The sequence below is a fragment of the Mobula hypostoma genome, chromosome 1 (assembly GCF_963921235.1).
Source record: "Mobula hypostoma chromosome 1, sMobHyp1.1, whole genome shotgun sequence".
Taxonomy (NCBI): domain Eukaryota; kingdom Metazoa; phylum Chordata; class Chondrichthyes; order Myliobatiformes; family Myliobatidae; genus Mobula; species Mobula hypostoma.
The window spans coordinates 102697566-102713985 of record NC_086097.1 but is presented as its reverse complement, the minus strand read 5'-3'; the positions used below and the strand labels follow the sequence as shown (position 1 = coordinate 102713985).

The 16420-nt window shown below is 40.7% G+C and overlaps 1 protein-coding gene across 2 annotated transcripts in view; it reads right to left on the bottom strand.

Annotated features, from left to right (window-relative positions):
* ubr1 (ubiquitin protein ligase E3 component n-recognin 1) overlaps positions 1–16420 on the bottom strand; it is a 294835-nt gene that overhangs the window by 88730 nt on the left and 189685 nt on the right. For both annotated transcript variants that reach the window (XM_063054144.1, XM_063054153.1), the window contains 3 exons: positions 12602–12679; positions 11300–11481; positions 7860–8062 (listed from right to left, as the gene is read on the bottom strand). In XM_063054144.1, the coding sequence (XP_062910214.1) occupies positions 7860–8062; positions 11300–11481; positions 12602–12679 (463 nt within the window). The remainder of the gene's footprint in view (positions 1–7859; positions 8063–11299; positions 11482–12601; positions 12680–16420) is intronic.

Sequence of the window (16420 nt, the reverse complement as noted above, 5' to 3'; positions counted from 1 at the left end):
TTTGCCATTCTCCAATCCTCCGGCACCTCCCCTACAACCAAAGAAGCTTCAAAGATCATAGCTACTGTTCCAGCAATCTCTTCTCTCACTTCCCACAGCAACCTGGGGTATATCACATCCAGCCCTGGGGACTTATCAATCTTGATGTTTTTAAGAAGATCCAACACTACTTCTTCCTTAATCTTATAGTCATAGTCACAGTCATACTTTATTGATCCCGGGGGAAATTGGTTTTCGTTACAGTTGCACCATAAATAATAAGTAGTAATAATACCATAAATAGTTAAATAGTAATATGTAAATTATGCCAGTAAATTATGAAGTAAGTCCAGGACTAGCCTATTGGCTCAGGGTGTCTGACCATCCAAGGAAGGAGTTGTAATCTTCACATTGTCCAGCACACAGGCCTGTTCTATTTCAACCTCACCCTGATCAAGGTCCTCTTCACTTGTAAATACTGAAGCAAAGTATTCATTTAGGACCTTCTCAACCTCCTCCGCCTCCAGGCACATGTTGCCTTCTTTATCCTTTCGCCTTCATTCTTGTCATCCTTCTGTTCTTCACGTACGCATAGAATGCCTTGGGGTTCTCCTTAATCTTATATGCCAAGGCCTTCTCATGCCCCCTTCGAGCTCTCCTAAGTCCTTTCTTAAGCTCCTTCCTGACTATCCTATATTTCTCATGAGACCCTCCTGCTTCCTGCTTCTTATATCTAACATATGCTTCCTTCTTCCTCTTGACGGGTTGCCTCACGTGTTTCGTCAGCCACGGTTCCCTTTTCCCATCATTTTTTTCCTTGTCTCAGTGGGACAAACCTATCCTGAACCCAGCACAAGTGGTCCCTAAACTTCCTCCACATTACTTCTGTGCTTTCACCCTTGAACATCTGTTTCCAATTTACTCTCGCTAATTCCTGCCTCATTCCTTCATAGTTAGCCCTTCCCAGTTAAGCACTTTCTCATTTTAAGACCATAAAACAAAGGAGCAGAAGGCCATTCGGCCCATCAAGTCTGCTCCGCCATTTTATCATGAGCTGATCCATTCTCCCATTTAGTCCCACTCCCCCGCCTTCTCACCATAACCTTTGATGCCCTGGCTACTCAGATACCTATCAATCTCTGCCTTAAATACACCCAATGACTTAGCCTCCACTGCTGCCCGTGGCAACAAATTCCATAGATTCACCACCCTCTAAAAAAATTTCTTCGCATTTCTGTTCTGAATGGGCGCCCTTCAATCCTTAAGTCATGCCCTCTTGTACTAGACTCCCCCATCATGGGAAACAACTTTGCCACATCCACTCTGTCCATGCCTTTTAACATTCGAAATGTTTCTATGAGGTCTCCTCTCATTCTTCTAAACTCCAAGGAATACAGTCCAAGGGCGGACAAACGTCCTCATATGTTAACCCTCTCATTCCCGGAATCATTCCAGTGAATCTTCCCTGTACCCTCTCCAACGTCAGCACATCCTTTCTTAAATAAGGAGACCAAAACTGCCACAGTACTCCATGTGAGGTCTCACCAGTGCCTTATAGAGCCTCAACATCACATCCCTGCTCCTATACTATATTCCTCTAGAAATGAATGCCAACATTGCATTCGCCTTCTTCACTACTGACTCAACCTGGAGGTTAACTTTAAGGGTATCCTGTACGAGGACTCCCAAGTCCCGTTGCATCTCAGAACTTTGAATTCTTTCCCCATTTAATGTCCCCAATGTCTGTTTTTATCCTTTTCCATAGCTATGCTGAAGCTGAGGGAGTTGTGGTCACTCTCACCAAAATGCTCCCTCAAGAAGTCTGCCACCTGACCAGGTTCATTACCCAGAACTAGATCCAGTATGGCCTCTCCTCTCGTCGGCCGGTCCACGTACTGTGTCAGGAATCCTGCTTGAACACACCTGACAGATTCAGCCCCATCTATCCCCCTTGCAGTCAGGAGGTGCCAGTCAATATGAAGTAAGTTAAAATCACCCATAACTACAACCTTGTAATTCCTGCACCATTCTAAAGTCAGGCTGCTTATCTGCTCCTCGGTGTCCCGAGGGCTATTTGGGGGCCTATAGACTACTCCCAGCACAGTGATTGATCCCTCCTTATTTCTGACTTCCACCCACACGACTCAGTGGACACTCCCTCTGCAGCGTCCTCCCTTTCTATAGCCATGATACTATCCCTGACCAGTAATACTACTGCCCACCCCCCACCTCCCATCCTATTCCTTTTAAAACCCCGGTACCTGCATCAGCCAATCCTGCCCTTCCTCCAGCCAAGTTTCAGTAATGGCCACAACATCGTAGTTCCATGTACTGTACTGATCCATGCTCCAAGTTCATCCCCTTTATTTCCAATACTCCTAGCGTTGAAATAGACACGTTTCAACCCCTCTAACTGGCTACATTTATGTTTTGTCCCCTGCCTGTCTTTCCTCACCAACTCAGAATACACAGCATCATGCCCTTGTCCTTCTACCCTAATCCCTGCACTCACATTCTGATTCCCACTCCCCTGCCAAACTAGTTTAAACCCTCCCCAACAGCTCCGGCAAACCTGCCCCCCATTTCACGTACATCTGCTCTCACTCCATCCTCCCACCACCCCACTAGGAATAGGGTTCCCCTGGTCCTCACCTACCACCCCACCAGCCTCCGGGTCCAACATATTATTCTCCGTAACTTCCGCCACCTCCAACGGGATTCCACCACTAAGCACATCTTTCCCTCCCCCCCTCTCTTTGCATTCCGCAGGGATCGCTCCCTACACAACTCCCTTGTCCATTCGTCCCCCACATCCCTCCCCACTGATCTCCCTCCTGGCACTTATCCGTGTAAGCGGAACAAGTGCTACACATGCCCTTACACTTCCTCCCTTACCACCATTCAGGGCCCCAAACAGTCTTTCCAGGTGAGGCAACACTTCACCTGTGAGTCGACTGGGGTGATATACTGCGTCCGGTGCTCCCGATGTGACCTTTTATATATTGGCGAGACCCGACGCAGACTGGGAGACCGCTTTGCTGAACATCTACGCTCTGTCCGCCAGAGAAAGCAGGATCTCCCAGTGGCCACACATTTTAATTCCACATCCTATTCCCATTCTGACATGTCTATCCACGGCCTCCTCTACTGTAAAGATGAAGCCACACTCAGGTTGGAGGAACAACACCTTATATTCCGTCTGGGTAGCCTCCAACCTGATGGCATGAACATCGACTTCTCTAACTTCCGCTAAGGCCCCACTTCCGCTAAGGCCCCACCTCCCCCTCGTACCCCATCTGTTACTTATTTTTATGCACACATTCTTTCTCTCACTCTCCTTTTTCTCCCTCTGTCCCTCTGAATATACCTCTTGCCCATCCTCTGGGTCCCCCCCTCCCTTGTCTTTCTTCCCGGACCTCCTGTCCCATGATCCTCTCGTATCCCCTATCACCTGTCCAGCTCTTGGCTCTATCCCTCCCCCTCCTGTCTTCTCCTATCATTTTGCATCTCCCCCTCCCCCTCCAACTTTTAAATCCCTTACTCACTCTTCCTTCAGTTAGTCCTGACGAAGGGTCTCGGCCTGAAACGTCGACTGCACCTCTTCCTAGAGATGCTGCCTGGCCTGCTGCGTTCACCAGCAACTTTGATGTGTGTTGCTTGAATTTCCAGCATCTGCAGTATTCCTGTTGTTTGCGCCAGGATATTGGTCCCTTTCCAGTTCAGGTGCAGTCCGTCCTTTTTGTACAGGTCAGACCTTCCCCAGAAGAGATCCCAATGATCCAGAAACCTGAACCCCTGTCCCCTGCACCAACCCTTCAGCCATGCATTCATCTGCCATACCTTCCTGTTCCTAACCTCTCTGTCTCATGGCACAGGCAGCAATCCTGAGGTTACCTCCTTTGAGGTCCTGCTTTTTAACTTCTTTCCTAACTCCCTATATTCCTTCTTCAGGACCTCATCCCTACTCCTACCTATGTCATTGGTCTCCATGTGGACCACAACATCTGGCTGCTCACCCTCTCTCCTGAGAACACTGAGAACTCGATCCGAGATATTGTGGATCCTGGCACCAGGGAGGCAACAGGCCATCCGGGATTCTCTATCTCTCCCACAGAACCTCTTATCTGTCCCCCTAAATATCAAATCCCATAAGATCATAAGACAAAGGAGCAGAAGTTGGCCATTCGGCCCAGAGTCTGCTCCGACATTTTATCATGAGCTGATCCATTCTCCCATTTAGTCCCACTCCCCCGCCTTCTCACCATAACCTTTGAATCTCCTATCACTACTGCTCTCCTCTTTTCCCTCCTTCCTTTCTGAGCTGAGGGTTCAGTCTCGGTGCCAGAAACGTGACCACTACAACTTGTCCCTGGTAAGTCGTCCCCACCAACAGTATAGTCATACTTTACTGATCCCAGGGGAAATTGGTTTTCGTTACAGTTGCACCATAAATAGTAATAAAACCATAAATAATTAAATAGTAATATGTAAATTATGCCAGGAAATAAGTCCAGGACCGGCCTATTGGCTCAGGGTGTCTGACCCTCCAAGGGAGGAATTGTAAAGTTTGATGGCCACAGGCAGGAATGACATCCTACGACGCTCAGTGTTGCATCTCGGTGGAATGAGTCTCTGGCTGAAAGTACTCCTGTGCCCACCCAGTACATTATGTAGTGGATGGGAGTCATTGTCCAAGATGGCATACAACTTGGACAGCATCCTCTTTTCAGACACCACCGTCAGAGTGTCCAGTTCCATCCCCACAACATCACTGGCCTTACGAATGAATTTGTTGATTCTGTTGGTGTCTGCTACCCTCAGCCTGCTGCCCCAGCACACGACAGCAAACATGATCGCACTGGCTACCACAGACTCGCAGAACATGCTCAGCGTTGTCTGACAGATGTTAAAGGATCTCAGTCTCCTCAGGAAATAGAGACGCCTTTGACCCTTCTTGTAGACAGCCTCAGTGTTCTTTGACCAGTCCAGTTTATTGTCAATTCATATCCCCAGGTATTTGTAATCCTCCACCATACCAAAACAGTATACTTATTGTTGATGGGAACGGCCACAGGGGTGCTCTGCTCTTTCTGTCTATTCCCCTTCCCTCTCCTGACAGTCACCCAGTTACCTGTCAATAAGTCATATTATGGGTGATGTGAAGCTCAAATCTTTGCTTCAAATAGATTGTCAGACATATCCAGTGGAATACAACTGATCACAGATTTAGGGTGTTTCACTCCTCAGCAGCCATTATATGAGATGAAAGAGTTTTCTAGGTGCAATTAAACTATGTGAAAATATGGATCCATAACCATTTAATCCCTTATCTGATAAAGGATCTTGATTTTGATCAGTTTTTCCCCACCCTATTATAGGCAATGTGTTTGGTTTTGTGTCAATAGATATCCTGAAGAAAGCTGTAATAAAGGTAAACAATACTGGAAATGAACAAAGCAATAAGTAAATAAGTAAGCAATAAGCAAACAAATTTAGTTTTTGTCAATACTAAATAAATGCACAGTCTAAAACCAATGATTTCAAATCCCCTCAGAAAGCACCTTCACTTGGAATGCATGACATATAGAAATTAGATGTTGTTAGATGGGTAATAGATGGAACCAAAAATTTAAATCAATCTCAGTTGCTTTTGGTCAAACATTCCTGAACAATAGCAATGACAACTGATTTGGTACATCACTAAGTTTAACTAAAACAATTGAATTAAAATCTGGAGCAATTCTGTATTATGATCCAAACCAAATCGAATACAAATTCCTTCCAAAAGCTTGGTGTTGTTTCAATGTGAATACAAACACATGGCAATGTTACAAACAGCGCTATTTGACCACAGATTTTCCATATTTCTAATGATGGTCCCTCAGTGGCAGGTTTGCAGTAATTGTTGAAGCAACAGCAAGTCCCTTCACCCAAAGTGAACAATTATGACTGAGAGAGACAAAGCCCATAATAAGATAAACTATTAATTACTTTAAACATAACCAAACACTAAAATAAATGAAGTCAATAAAGATCGTTTCAACTCTATGTTAATTTTCTTTGAGGAAATCAGATTCCACACTTATCAGTGCCACAGAGAGACTTCAGCAGCGGCTGCTTCCTTAATTTCTCCTGTAAGTTCCTGCTCCCAAATGTCACAATCCTTATTTTAGCAGGAAATTTTAATCAAACACACCAAATTCACACTATTGCAGTAATTTCAAAAACTGTACCATATGGAAAAAATGTACTTGATTCTTGCATCTTAACTGTGTCAGCAATCAGCTGATAGTCCATTGTAGATTCCAGTTCCACTCCAGAGATTTCACAATATTCTCAGCTGATACCCCAACAGCTTACTACAGCGATGTTATCATTCAGATGTTAAATCAACCTATCATTTGCTCTCTTAGGGACACATAAAAACTCTCCTGTCACTACTTCTAAAGAGCTAAGTTATCTCCAATGTTGCTACCAATTCTTAAGAAAATTATTAAATCATCACTTATAGGAAATTGCTGGGTACAAATTAGCTGTTGTATTTCCAAAAGGAGCATAGAGACTGTATGTCAAAAGTAATGCTTTAATGCAGAGCACTTAGGCTATCTCATTGCCACACCTCTTCACCAGTATGTTGTCTGAAATGAAGGGTTAGAGGTAAAATGAGAGATTGGATAGGCTGGCCTTATTCTTACTACAGTGTATGAGGCTGAAGGCTAACTTTATAGAGGTTTACAAATTACATAGATAGGATAGATGATCAGTTTTTCTGCCAGGACAGGGTATTCCAAAACTAACGTTTTAAGATGAGATGGGAGAAATTTAAAGATCTGAGGGGCAAGTTTTTTTTCAAAAACACAGCAAGTCATAATTTCTGGTATGAGCTCACAGAAGTAGTTGTGGAGGCAGGTACCTCTGCAAAACTTAAAAGGCACTTGATAGGCACTTTGAGTGGGATTTGAGAGAGAAGGAGGATATGGGCCTGATGTGGGTAAATGAGAATAGATCTTATAGGCATTATGGATGGTATGAGGAGGTAGGCCCAAAAGGTCAATTTACGTGGGGTACAATTCTGATTCTGTGATCTGAAAGGAATATAATGGCATATCAGTGCAAACATTCAACAGGAATTCTGCAGATGCTGGAAATTCAAGCAACACACATCAAAGTTGCTGGTGAACGCAGCAGGCCAGGCAGGCTGCGTTCACCAGCAACTTTGATGTGTGTTGAGTGCAAACATTCACATTGTTTTTGTTAGATTCAGATTACAATAATACTAATGGCTGATGGTTCTGCTATTATTAAAGTAATACAGAGCCTATGATTTGATCAGGAAATACCATGCATACCAAGGGCTAAATAAAAAAGGCTGAGATATCAAATACAGGTGTACTTTGTACTCATGGATAACAATAATCACAACCATGCTCTGCCTTGACAATGAATGTTAAATGCAATGGACAGTATACCTTTCCACCTTGTACATAGTGCTAACTCAATGTGGGTGCATGAAGAGAAACAAAAGTTAGAGTGCTTCCAACCACGTATCCAGCTACAGGGGTAATTTATGGGCCCAAAACCCAATAACTGACACCAGACTGAGGCCAGTGTAAAACCTCTGGTTAACTCGTCATTTGCTATTTTTGGGATAGAGTGTGTTGATTACTCAGCAGAGTAAATTATGGACAGGAATGGTGTGGGAAGAAAAGAAGTTGGGTCTGGTTGGAAGAATAAACCTTATTTCGAATTCCCACTTAATGATTAGCGCTCACAAGTGTACACCAGGTGGCTGGAGGCTTTGTGACTTAATCAGAAATTCCCCTTGCGTTTCAGATTAAAAGTTGAGGGAACATTATTTTTTCCAAAGAACGTGGCTTTACCTCCTATACTTGTTATGATTCGACACCTATGTTTTGTCAAGGCCGTTGATCTCTGAACACAAGCTGCTAGTACCATGGCCATTTCATCTGTTTTCACTTCCTGCTCTTCCTGACACAAGATGCAGGTCAGTATTATTTTCTCGGTTGCTGTTGCACCTTGCATCGGTCCCAGCGCTATACCAGAAGCTTCCACCAGAGGAATGCTGAGGAAAAACAAATTGCATATGGATTTTAAAAAGCAGCTTTATTACATGGGAAAAATAATGTTTTGTGTTTAATACATTTCCCTTTATGCACTTTGAAAAATATCAGACTAACTTCCTAATCCGTGAATTTATAGGAAAATACATTTTCTCTTTCACTTGGGACTTGTATGTCCAAAAAAGTCAGTAGTACTGCACAGCAAAAGGCCCTTCAGCCCATCTAGTCTTGCACCTGGATCATAACCCTCCATGCCCCTCCTATCCATGTACTTATCCAAACTTCTCTTAAATGTTGCAAACGAAACCCCATCCACCACTTCTGTTGGCAGCTCATTACACATTCTCACCACCCCAAGTAAAGTTGTTCCCCCTTAGGTTCCCCTTAAATATTTCACCTTAACCTAATACCTCTTGTTCTAGTCTCACTCCTCAATGGAAAAAGCCTACTTCAATTTACCCTATCTATACCTCTCTCAATTTTATTTACCTGCAAAAGATCTCCTCTCCTTCTCCTGCACTCCAGGAAATAAAGTCCTAACTTATTCAACCTTTCCCTACAACTCAGGTCTTCAAGTCCTGACAACATCCTTGTCAATTTTCTCTGTACTCTTTCAAGCTTACTGATATCTTTCCTGCAGGTAGGTGATCAGAGTTGAACACAATGTTCCAAATTTACTTTCACCAATGAATTATAAACTTCAATATAACATCCCAACTCCTGTACTCAATACTTTGATTTATGAAAGAATGTGACACAAGCCAAAAGGAATTATGGATCTGTATTCCCAGATTCCTTTGTTCTATCACACTCCTCAGTGCCCTACTTTAACTGTCTAATCCTACCTGGTTTGTCCTCCCAAAATGCAACATCTCACAAAAAATTCCATCTCATTTTTTTCAGCCCGTTTTTCCAGCTGGTCCCGATCTCACTGTAAGCTTTGGTAGTCTTCCTCGCTGTCTACTATGGCCCAATCTTGGTGTCATCAGCAAGTTTGCTGATCCAATTTACCACATTATCATCCAAATCATTAATATAGATGACAAACAACAATGGACCCTGCAGCACACCACTAGACACAGCCTTCACTCAGATAGGCAACCATCTCTCTGACTTGTCCCACAAAGCCAATGTCAAATCTAATTTACTATCTCATCCTGAATGCCAAGCAACAGAACCTTCTTGATCAACCTCCCATTCAGGCCTTGTCAAAGGCTTTGCTAAAGTGTATGTGGACAACATCCACTGCCTTTACTTCATCACTTTCTTGGTAACCTTCTCAAAAAACTCTAAAATTGGTTAGACATGACCTAACATGCACAAAGCCACATTGACTAAACATGTCCTGACTATCCAAATACAGTGGATTTCAGTTAATTGGGCCCTCAATTAATCAGTGTCGCCACTTATTTGGGACAACTCACAAAAAACAAAATCTAATTGAGATGGTAGCTGGGATTCCCTTTGTTTATTTGGGACGCTATTCCACTTAATTGGGACAGAAGACTGTTGCTGAACATTTTCTAACTAGTGCCAGTCGCATGCAAGTCATCTGGCTGTTAGACACTACATCATGCTTAGAGCGAACAGTTTTTAAATAGTGTCACTTGTGTGTTTGTGTTCAAAAAGCAGTGATTTTTGTCACTGATAATTGGCAAGTAATAAACAGTAAGACAATTCAGAACTGTTTTGCTCACTGCAGTTTCAAGCATTCAGGCTTGAAGATACTAGAAATGGGTAGGAGTGAAAATGAAACGGTTTTGCTGCTTCAACAAGTTAGTGACTACAAAGAATTTGAAGGTATTGTCAATTATCTTGAATGCTACAATGAAAATGAGGATTTGAAGGACACAATCAGCAATAGCACTGTATGCAGGTAGTACATTATCTGCATTAGGTATCTGTACAAATTTTGTTCATTTATAGTCAATCAAAAGTACATGGCACCATGGCTACCACGGTAGTGTAACGGTTAGAGGGATGCTATTACATCTTGGGTGTCGGAGTTCAATTCTCATGTTATCTGTAAGGAGTCTGTACACCCTCACCATGGAATGCATAGCCCTTCCTTGGGTGCTCTGCCTTCCTCTCACAGACCAAAGACGTAGGGGTTGGTAGGTTAAATGGTCATTGCAAATTGTCCTGCGATTAGGCTCAGATTAAATTGGGAGTTGTTGGCTCAAAGGGCGAAAGGACCTATTCTGCGCTGTACCTCAAAAATATAACAAAAGTTATTTGTAACTCAGGTAAATGTATTTTGTCTTTTTTTAAACTTTAAAAAATTATTTTCATGAAACTTTGGCTAATGGGGAAGCCACTTAATTGGGCCAAAATATTCTGGCTCCACTCCAGTGTATCCCAATTTTAACCAGAATCCACTGTAACTTTACTTGCAGAATATCTTTCAGTAATTTACCCACGACTGACATCATGCCTCACAGAAACACCAGGTGATAAAAACTATCTATGGACTGGAAGGAATTGAACAGAAGTACATCTCTGAACCCCTAAGTTGCAAGAAGTGATTTAGACTTGAGAAATGAATTTGCAAATATTATGAAAATTTTACAGTACGGTGCAAAGGTCTTAGACATCGTGTGTGTGTGTGCGCGTGTATATATATATACACACACACACATATACACACACACACATATATATATTTAAGATTTTTGCACAGTACTTTACACACATGCAATTCATGAAAAGGCATTAAAATGGTAACCCGTGCAAATGATGAATAAGATTGAATGTGCATTTTCATACAAATAAGAAGCCATTTATTTTTATAATGTACATGGAAAAGAAGAACAAATCTGGGAATACAGATGAAATACTAAGGCATTGCAATGAGTGTGCAAGTGAGGTATTAAGGTTAATTTTCTGGTAAATGTAATGCAAAGGCAGGCAACTGTTATTAAAGTTATGCAGAAACATTTTAATTTGAGCACTGCAAGCTGATGCTAAGTTACAAAATGAATATTTAATTACTGCAGGAAGACTAAGAATATCACTTGAATTGGGAAGTAATAACTATCCAGGCAGAATCTTAGACTGGAGCTTTTCCCTACAAGAATATACAAAAAGGAAGCTTTTAAAATTATAACAGGGATGTGTAGAAACTAAGCAGAATGCTGACTTTTCCAGGGCCATTCTACTGTTGACTACCTATTTCTTCATCTTTCCTTTGCATCACATAGCAGAATTAGAATGGCTGCTTGTCCTTTTGTGTCACATACCTTTCATTCTCAGCTATGATTGCTCCTTGTTTTTGAACTTCTGTCACCTTTTCATATAGGTGTTTGTTTGATTCAATGAAGTTTTTCTGCATTGCAGACATCTGTGCCATGATCTTCTGTCGATATAATTTGGCAGCATCTGCTTTCCGTTTTCTCTCAGCCTTATCTTTGTCCTGTATGGACTAGAGTGCAAAAAAGAACTTCATGCAACAATGTGCACAACTTGCATTTTACAATCAAAGTAGTACTTTTGAAGCGTAGCCACAATTATATCACCATATAACATTTAACCATATAACAATTACAGCACGGAAACAGGCCAACTTGGCCCTTCTAGTCCATGTTGAACTCTTACTCTCACCTAGTCCCACCGACCTGCACTCAGCTCATAACCCTCCATTCTTTTCCTGTCCATATATCTATCCAATTTAACTTTAAACCTGCCTGAACCACTTCTGCTGGAAGCTCGTCCACACAGCTATCACTCTCTGAGTAAAGAAGTTCCCCCTCATGTTACCCCTAAACCTTTGCCCTTTAACTCTCAACTCATGTCCTCTTGTTTGAATTTCCCCCACTCTCAATGGAAAAAGTCTATCCATGTCAACTCTATCTATCTCCCTCATAATTTTAAATACCTCTATCAAGTCCCCCCTCAACCTTCTACGCTCCAAAGAATAAAGACCTAACTTGTTCAACCTTTCTCTGTAACTTAGAAGATGAAACCCAGGCAACATTCTAGTAAATCTCCTCTATACGCTCTCAATTTTATTGACATCTTTCCTATTATAAAAAGGAAACACTGCAATTTGTACTGTATGTGCTTCTCATAACAATGTATTGTGCTAATGACCAGATTTTTTTTTGGGACATGGGATAAACATTCACTCTGATTTTCTGGACAGTTCCCTTAAGTTTCTTTGAATATTTGCATTGTAATGGTTAGTGGGGTCTCAGTTTAATGTTTCATCCATGAGACACGAAGCTCACAAAGCAGCAACTCCACCAACACCGCTCTGGATTGTCAACCTAGACTGTGAACTTGAATTCATAACCTTCGCCTCACTACCTCTGAGTTACATCAATTGCTTCAGCCACTACTCAAACCATCCATTGAGCATCTATAAACTAAGACAAGTACCCTCAGTTACTTTGTTCAGCTGCCATCAACATGTTGAAAGGATTTTTTAAAACTATGAAGTTAACTGGCTTTAGCTTGGCAGAGTCAAAGCTGAGACAGGAAACCAGCAGACTGCTCAGCTTTGTTTTCCTACGTATAACAAAATAAAGTCAAAATAGCATTACCTCATTTGCCCTTTGGATGTCAATGTCTGCTGAACTGGGGCTCGATTTCTCTCTCAGCCTTTTCACAACATCAAACATCTGGAAATATATAGATGTACATTTATTCCTTCAAATGTTCTATCTGGAGAGCACATGGTGCAAATGTCTCACCTTTCATTCACATTAACCATACTATAGTTTTGAAAGCTATATGGCAAGGCTACCTGAGACTATCTAAAGTATAAAGTTTTCTTACAAGTTAACTATTTCTCCCAGGTGAACTGGAGTGAAATCTTTTTTTTTGACAAAAGTCCATTGATTTTAAGGAAAGGTTCTGCAATTATTCCAGATGTAACCCAAATAACTGTCAATTCATTGCATAGTTTAGATAATAAAATAAAAACAGAAGGTTATGGAAGTACTCAGCATGTCAAACTGCATCTGTGACAAAAGTCATTTTTCTGACAAAGGATCTTTGATATGAAATGTTTGCTTCATTCCTTTTCCCTACAGTCGGACATGCTGAATATTTCCAGCACTGATTTTCACTTGTATTAGATTACATAATGACAACATTCGCATTGTGATGAATATAACAAGGGCTTACTGCTTGTGATAAACCTTCAACAGAACAGTGGAAGATGACTGCAGGATACTCAAAATATCATTTAAAAATCAAAAATCAAAAATCCATTACAACTCTGAAGTTCATAAATTACAATTTGGTATTTCTTGCAGATCACATGGCAACTTCAAATCGTTTAGGATGAACCTCACTCCAAACATAATTCCATGAATTTTATAATAGCTTTTAATAAACTATGTTAGAAAATGTTGTAGATTTGCAATTCAAAGAACTGAAAGGGCCTGGAATCTCTCCATTTCAGATGAACTGACCCATTTCCCAAACAGTAGTCAATCAAGCCCATGCTCAGATGCTCACCAGAACTACCTTAGGCCGCAAGACTAATTCCCATTAAGTTTGAGTCACAAATCAAAGTAAGTCTTGTTGTATACAATGTGACAGTTCTAAGTTTTTAAAAATCAGGAAATATTACAATGAAAATAAATGTCAGTTATTTATTTGTCTATTTCAATCTATCTTCACAATAACATATTTGGTCAGAAAGCTTCAACAATTGGGGACTTCCGGTAGCGCTCATGGACTGAAGTCATCTTCTTGACTCGCTCTATTACCTCTGAGTTTTTTCCTATGATCAGCTACATTTAAGCCAACCATTAAGGCACCGATTTTCATAACTCCTTGCAACAAATTCTTTTTTTTTTGATATTTGGATGTTTTTAAGATCTGCCGTGTCTAAGAACGGGAAAGAAGGCAAATCTCCGGTTAGACCGAAAGTTACCGATCCTCCTCCGACTGAACCAGCGTAAACTTTGAAAGCTATATCGGATCTGATTCAAACGGAAATTTCAACTACTATAACGGATCTGATTCATGTGGAAATTTCAACTAAACTGCAGAAAATTATTGATGTAATCGATAAAATGGAAACATCTATCATGGAACATCAGACTGCTATATCTAATCTTCAAAAATCCACACAACAAAATGAACTCAAGATGGGGAAAATTGAAGAGACAATTACTGGAATGAAGAAAAAACTTGACTTTCTGACTTTTAAAAACTTGGACTTAGAATGCAGAATGCGACGACAGAATATTCGAATTATTGGTATTCGTGAAGCTGCTGAATCTGATGACCCTGTAAAGTTCTTTTCTCAACTTTTAAAAGATGCGTTCCCTACCTTATTTCCTGACCAACCACCACTATTGGATTGGGCTCACAGAGTCCCATTATATTCGTCTAAGTCAGATAAACCTCGGCATGTTATTTTACGATTTCATTATTTTCAAGACAAGGAGAAATTGCTTCCATTCGCTCGACCTAAAGGTTACATTGATTACTCACAGCTTCGGTTCCGGCTGGTAAAGGATTTTAGTAAGTCGGTTCGGGATCAACGTGTCCGTTATAGATCTGTGATGTTGGAACTCTACAAGATGGATTCAAAACCAGTGTTGCTTTATCCTGCACGTTTGAAGATTCGTTTGCCTGATGGCTCTTCCCGTTTTTTCGACTCTCCATCGGAAGCCCAGAGTTACCTTGATCAATTTTCGCCTTCAACATCTTAATCGCAATTATTAAACCATCTCTATTTGTTCGAATGCAGTTAATCTGTTTTTTTTAATTTTTTTCCTTTATATGAGGGCAGAAAAGTTTTTTTTCGGTTAATTAATATGGCTGCCAAATTTTTTTCTAACTGCATCATTCCTTTCTTTTTCCTTCGGGATTCTGGGTGGTTATTTCCTCTGCATCATTTTATGTATTTCCTTTAAGGCCTTAAATTTTGTAGTTTTCAAACGTACTTTTTGTAGTTTTCCTCACTAGTCTATGTTAATTGTCTTATTTTCTTGTTTAACTACATGGTATGTTGTTGGTTAATGGTTTTCTTTATATTTACCTGTTTTTTCTTTATATTATATCGGGTTTGCTTTAATTGGTGTACTTTTTAAAATTTTTCTACTGTTTTATAACTTTAGCTGATCCTCTTATATATATACTTTTTTAGCGAGTGTCTATCGGAAGTCATAGGGGTAGTTCTAGTGCTTGCTTCTTTCTGGCTGGTCTATCTTAGATTTAGCTTTGGGGGTTCGAGGGTGGGTGGGAGGGGCTTCACTTTTTAGTTTTTTTTCTCTTGGGCTACTTATATTACTGAACTATTGGTCGCGTTCTCCTTCCCGTTATCTCTTGTTTGTTCTGTTCCCTTTCCGGGTGCATGGCTTGAACCTATTGTCAATCCTCCTCTTTTTGCGGGTTGACTTTAGGGTTTATGGAGTCTACTATTAATCTTGTCTCTTGGAATACTAATGGTCTTAATCATCCAATAAAAAGGAAAAAAGTTTTTAAAGTATTCCGGAGACTTAAAGCACATGTTCTATTTTTACAAGAGACCCATGTGCGGAGGGGGGACAGATTACGTTTTTTCAAATTCTGGAAGGATCAACACTTCCATTCGAATTCCAACGCTAAGATTCGAGGGGTTTCTATTTTTATAGATCCCTCAATCACTTTTGTACAACACGATATTATTTCTGATCCGAATGGCAAATTTCTATTAGTTAGTGGTTTACTGTTTGATAAAAAGGTAGTTTTGGTTAATGTTTACGCTCCCAACATGGACTGTCCGGAATTTTATAAATCATTATTTAATTTCTTCCCCAATTTGAATGAGTTTTCACTAATTTGGGGCGGGGATTTTAATACTTGCTTATCTCCATCTTTGGATCGTTCGGCTCCTTTACGGACCTTACCCAATAAATCTGCAACCTTGATTAACTCATTCCTTTCAGATTCCGGATCGACGGACATTTGGCGTTTTTTGCACCCTCAGGAAAAAGATTTTTCCTTTTTTTCACATGTTCACCATTCCTATTCAAGAATCGATTATTTTTTTATTGACTCTCGTCTTATTCCTTCAGTGGTCAAATGTGAATATGACTCTATAACCATTTCAGATCATGCTCCACTTAAACTTTCTATTAAAATATTGGCCAACACACCAAATAATAGACAATAGCGTTTTAATTCGTTGTTGCTTCAGGACTCGGATTTTGTTAACTTTATGAATGAACAGATTGATCTCTTTTTTTACAATCAACTATACAGAAGATATTTCTATGAACATCCTTTGGGACACTTTTAAAGCTTATATTCGTGGTCAGATCATCTCGTATTCTGCCGCTTTGAGGAAGAGGTTGAAGGATGAGGAGCTGTTCATTGTAGACAAGATTAAGGAAATTGATAAGACATACGCTACGGCT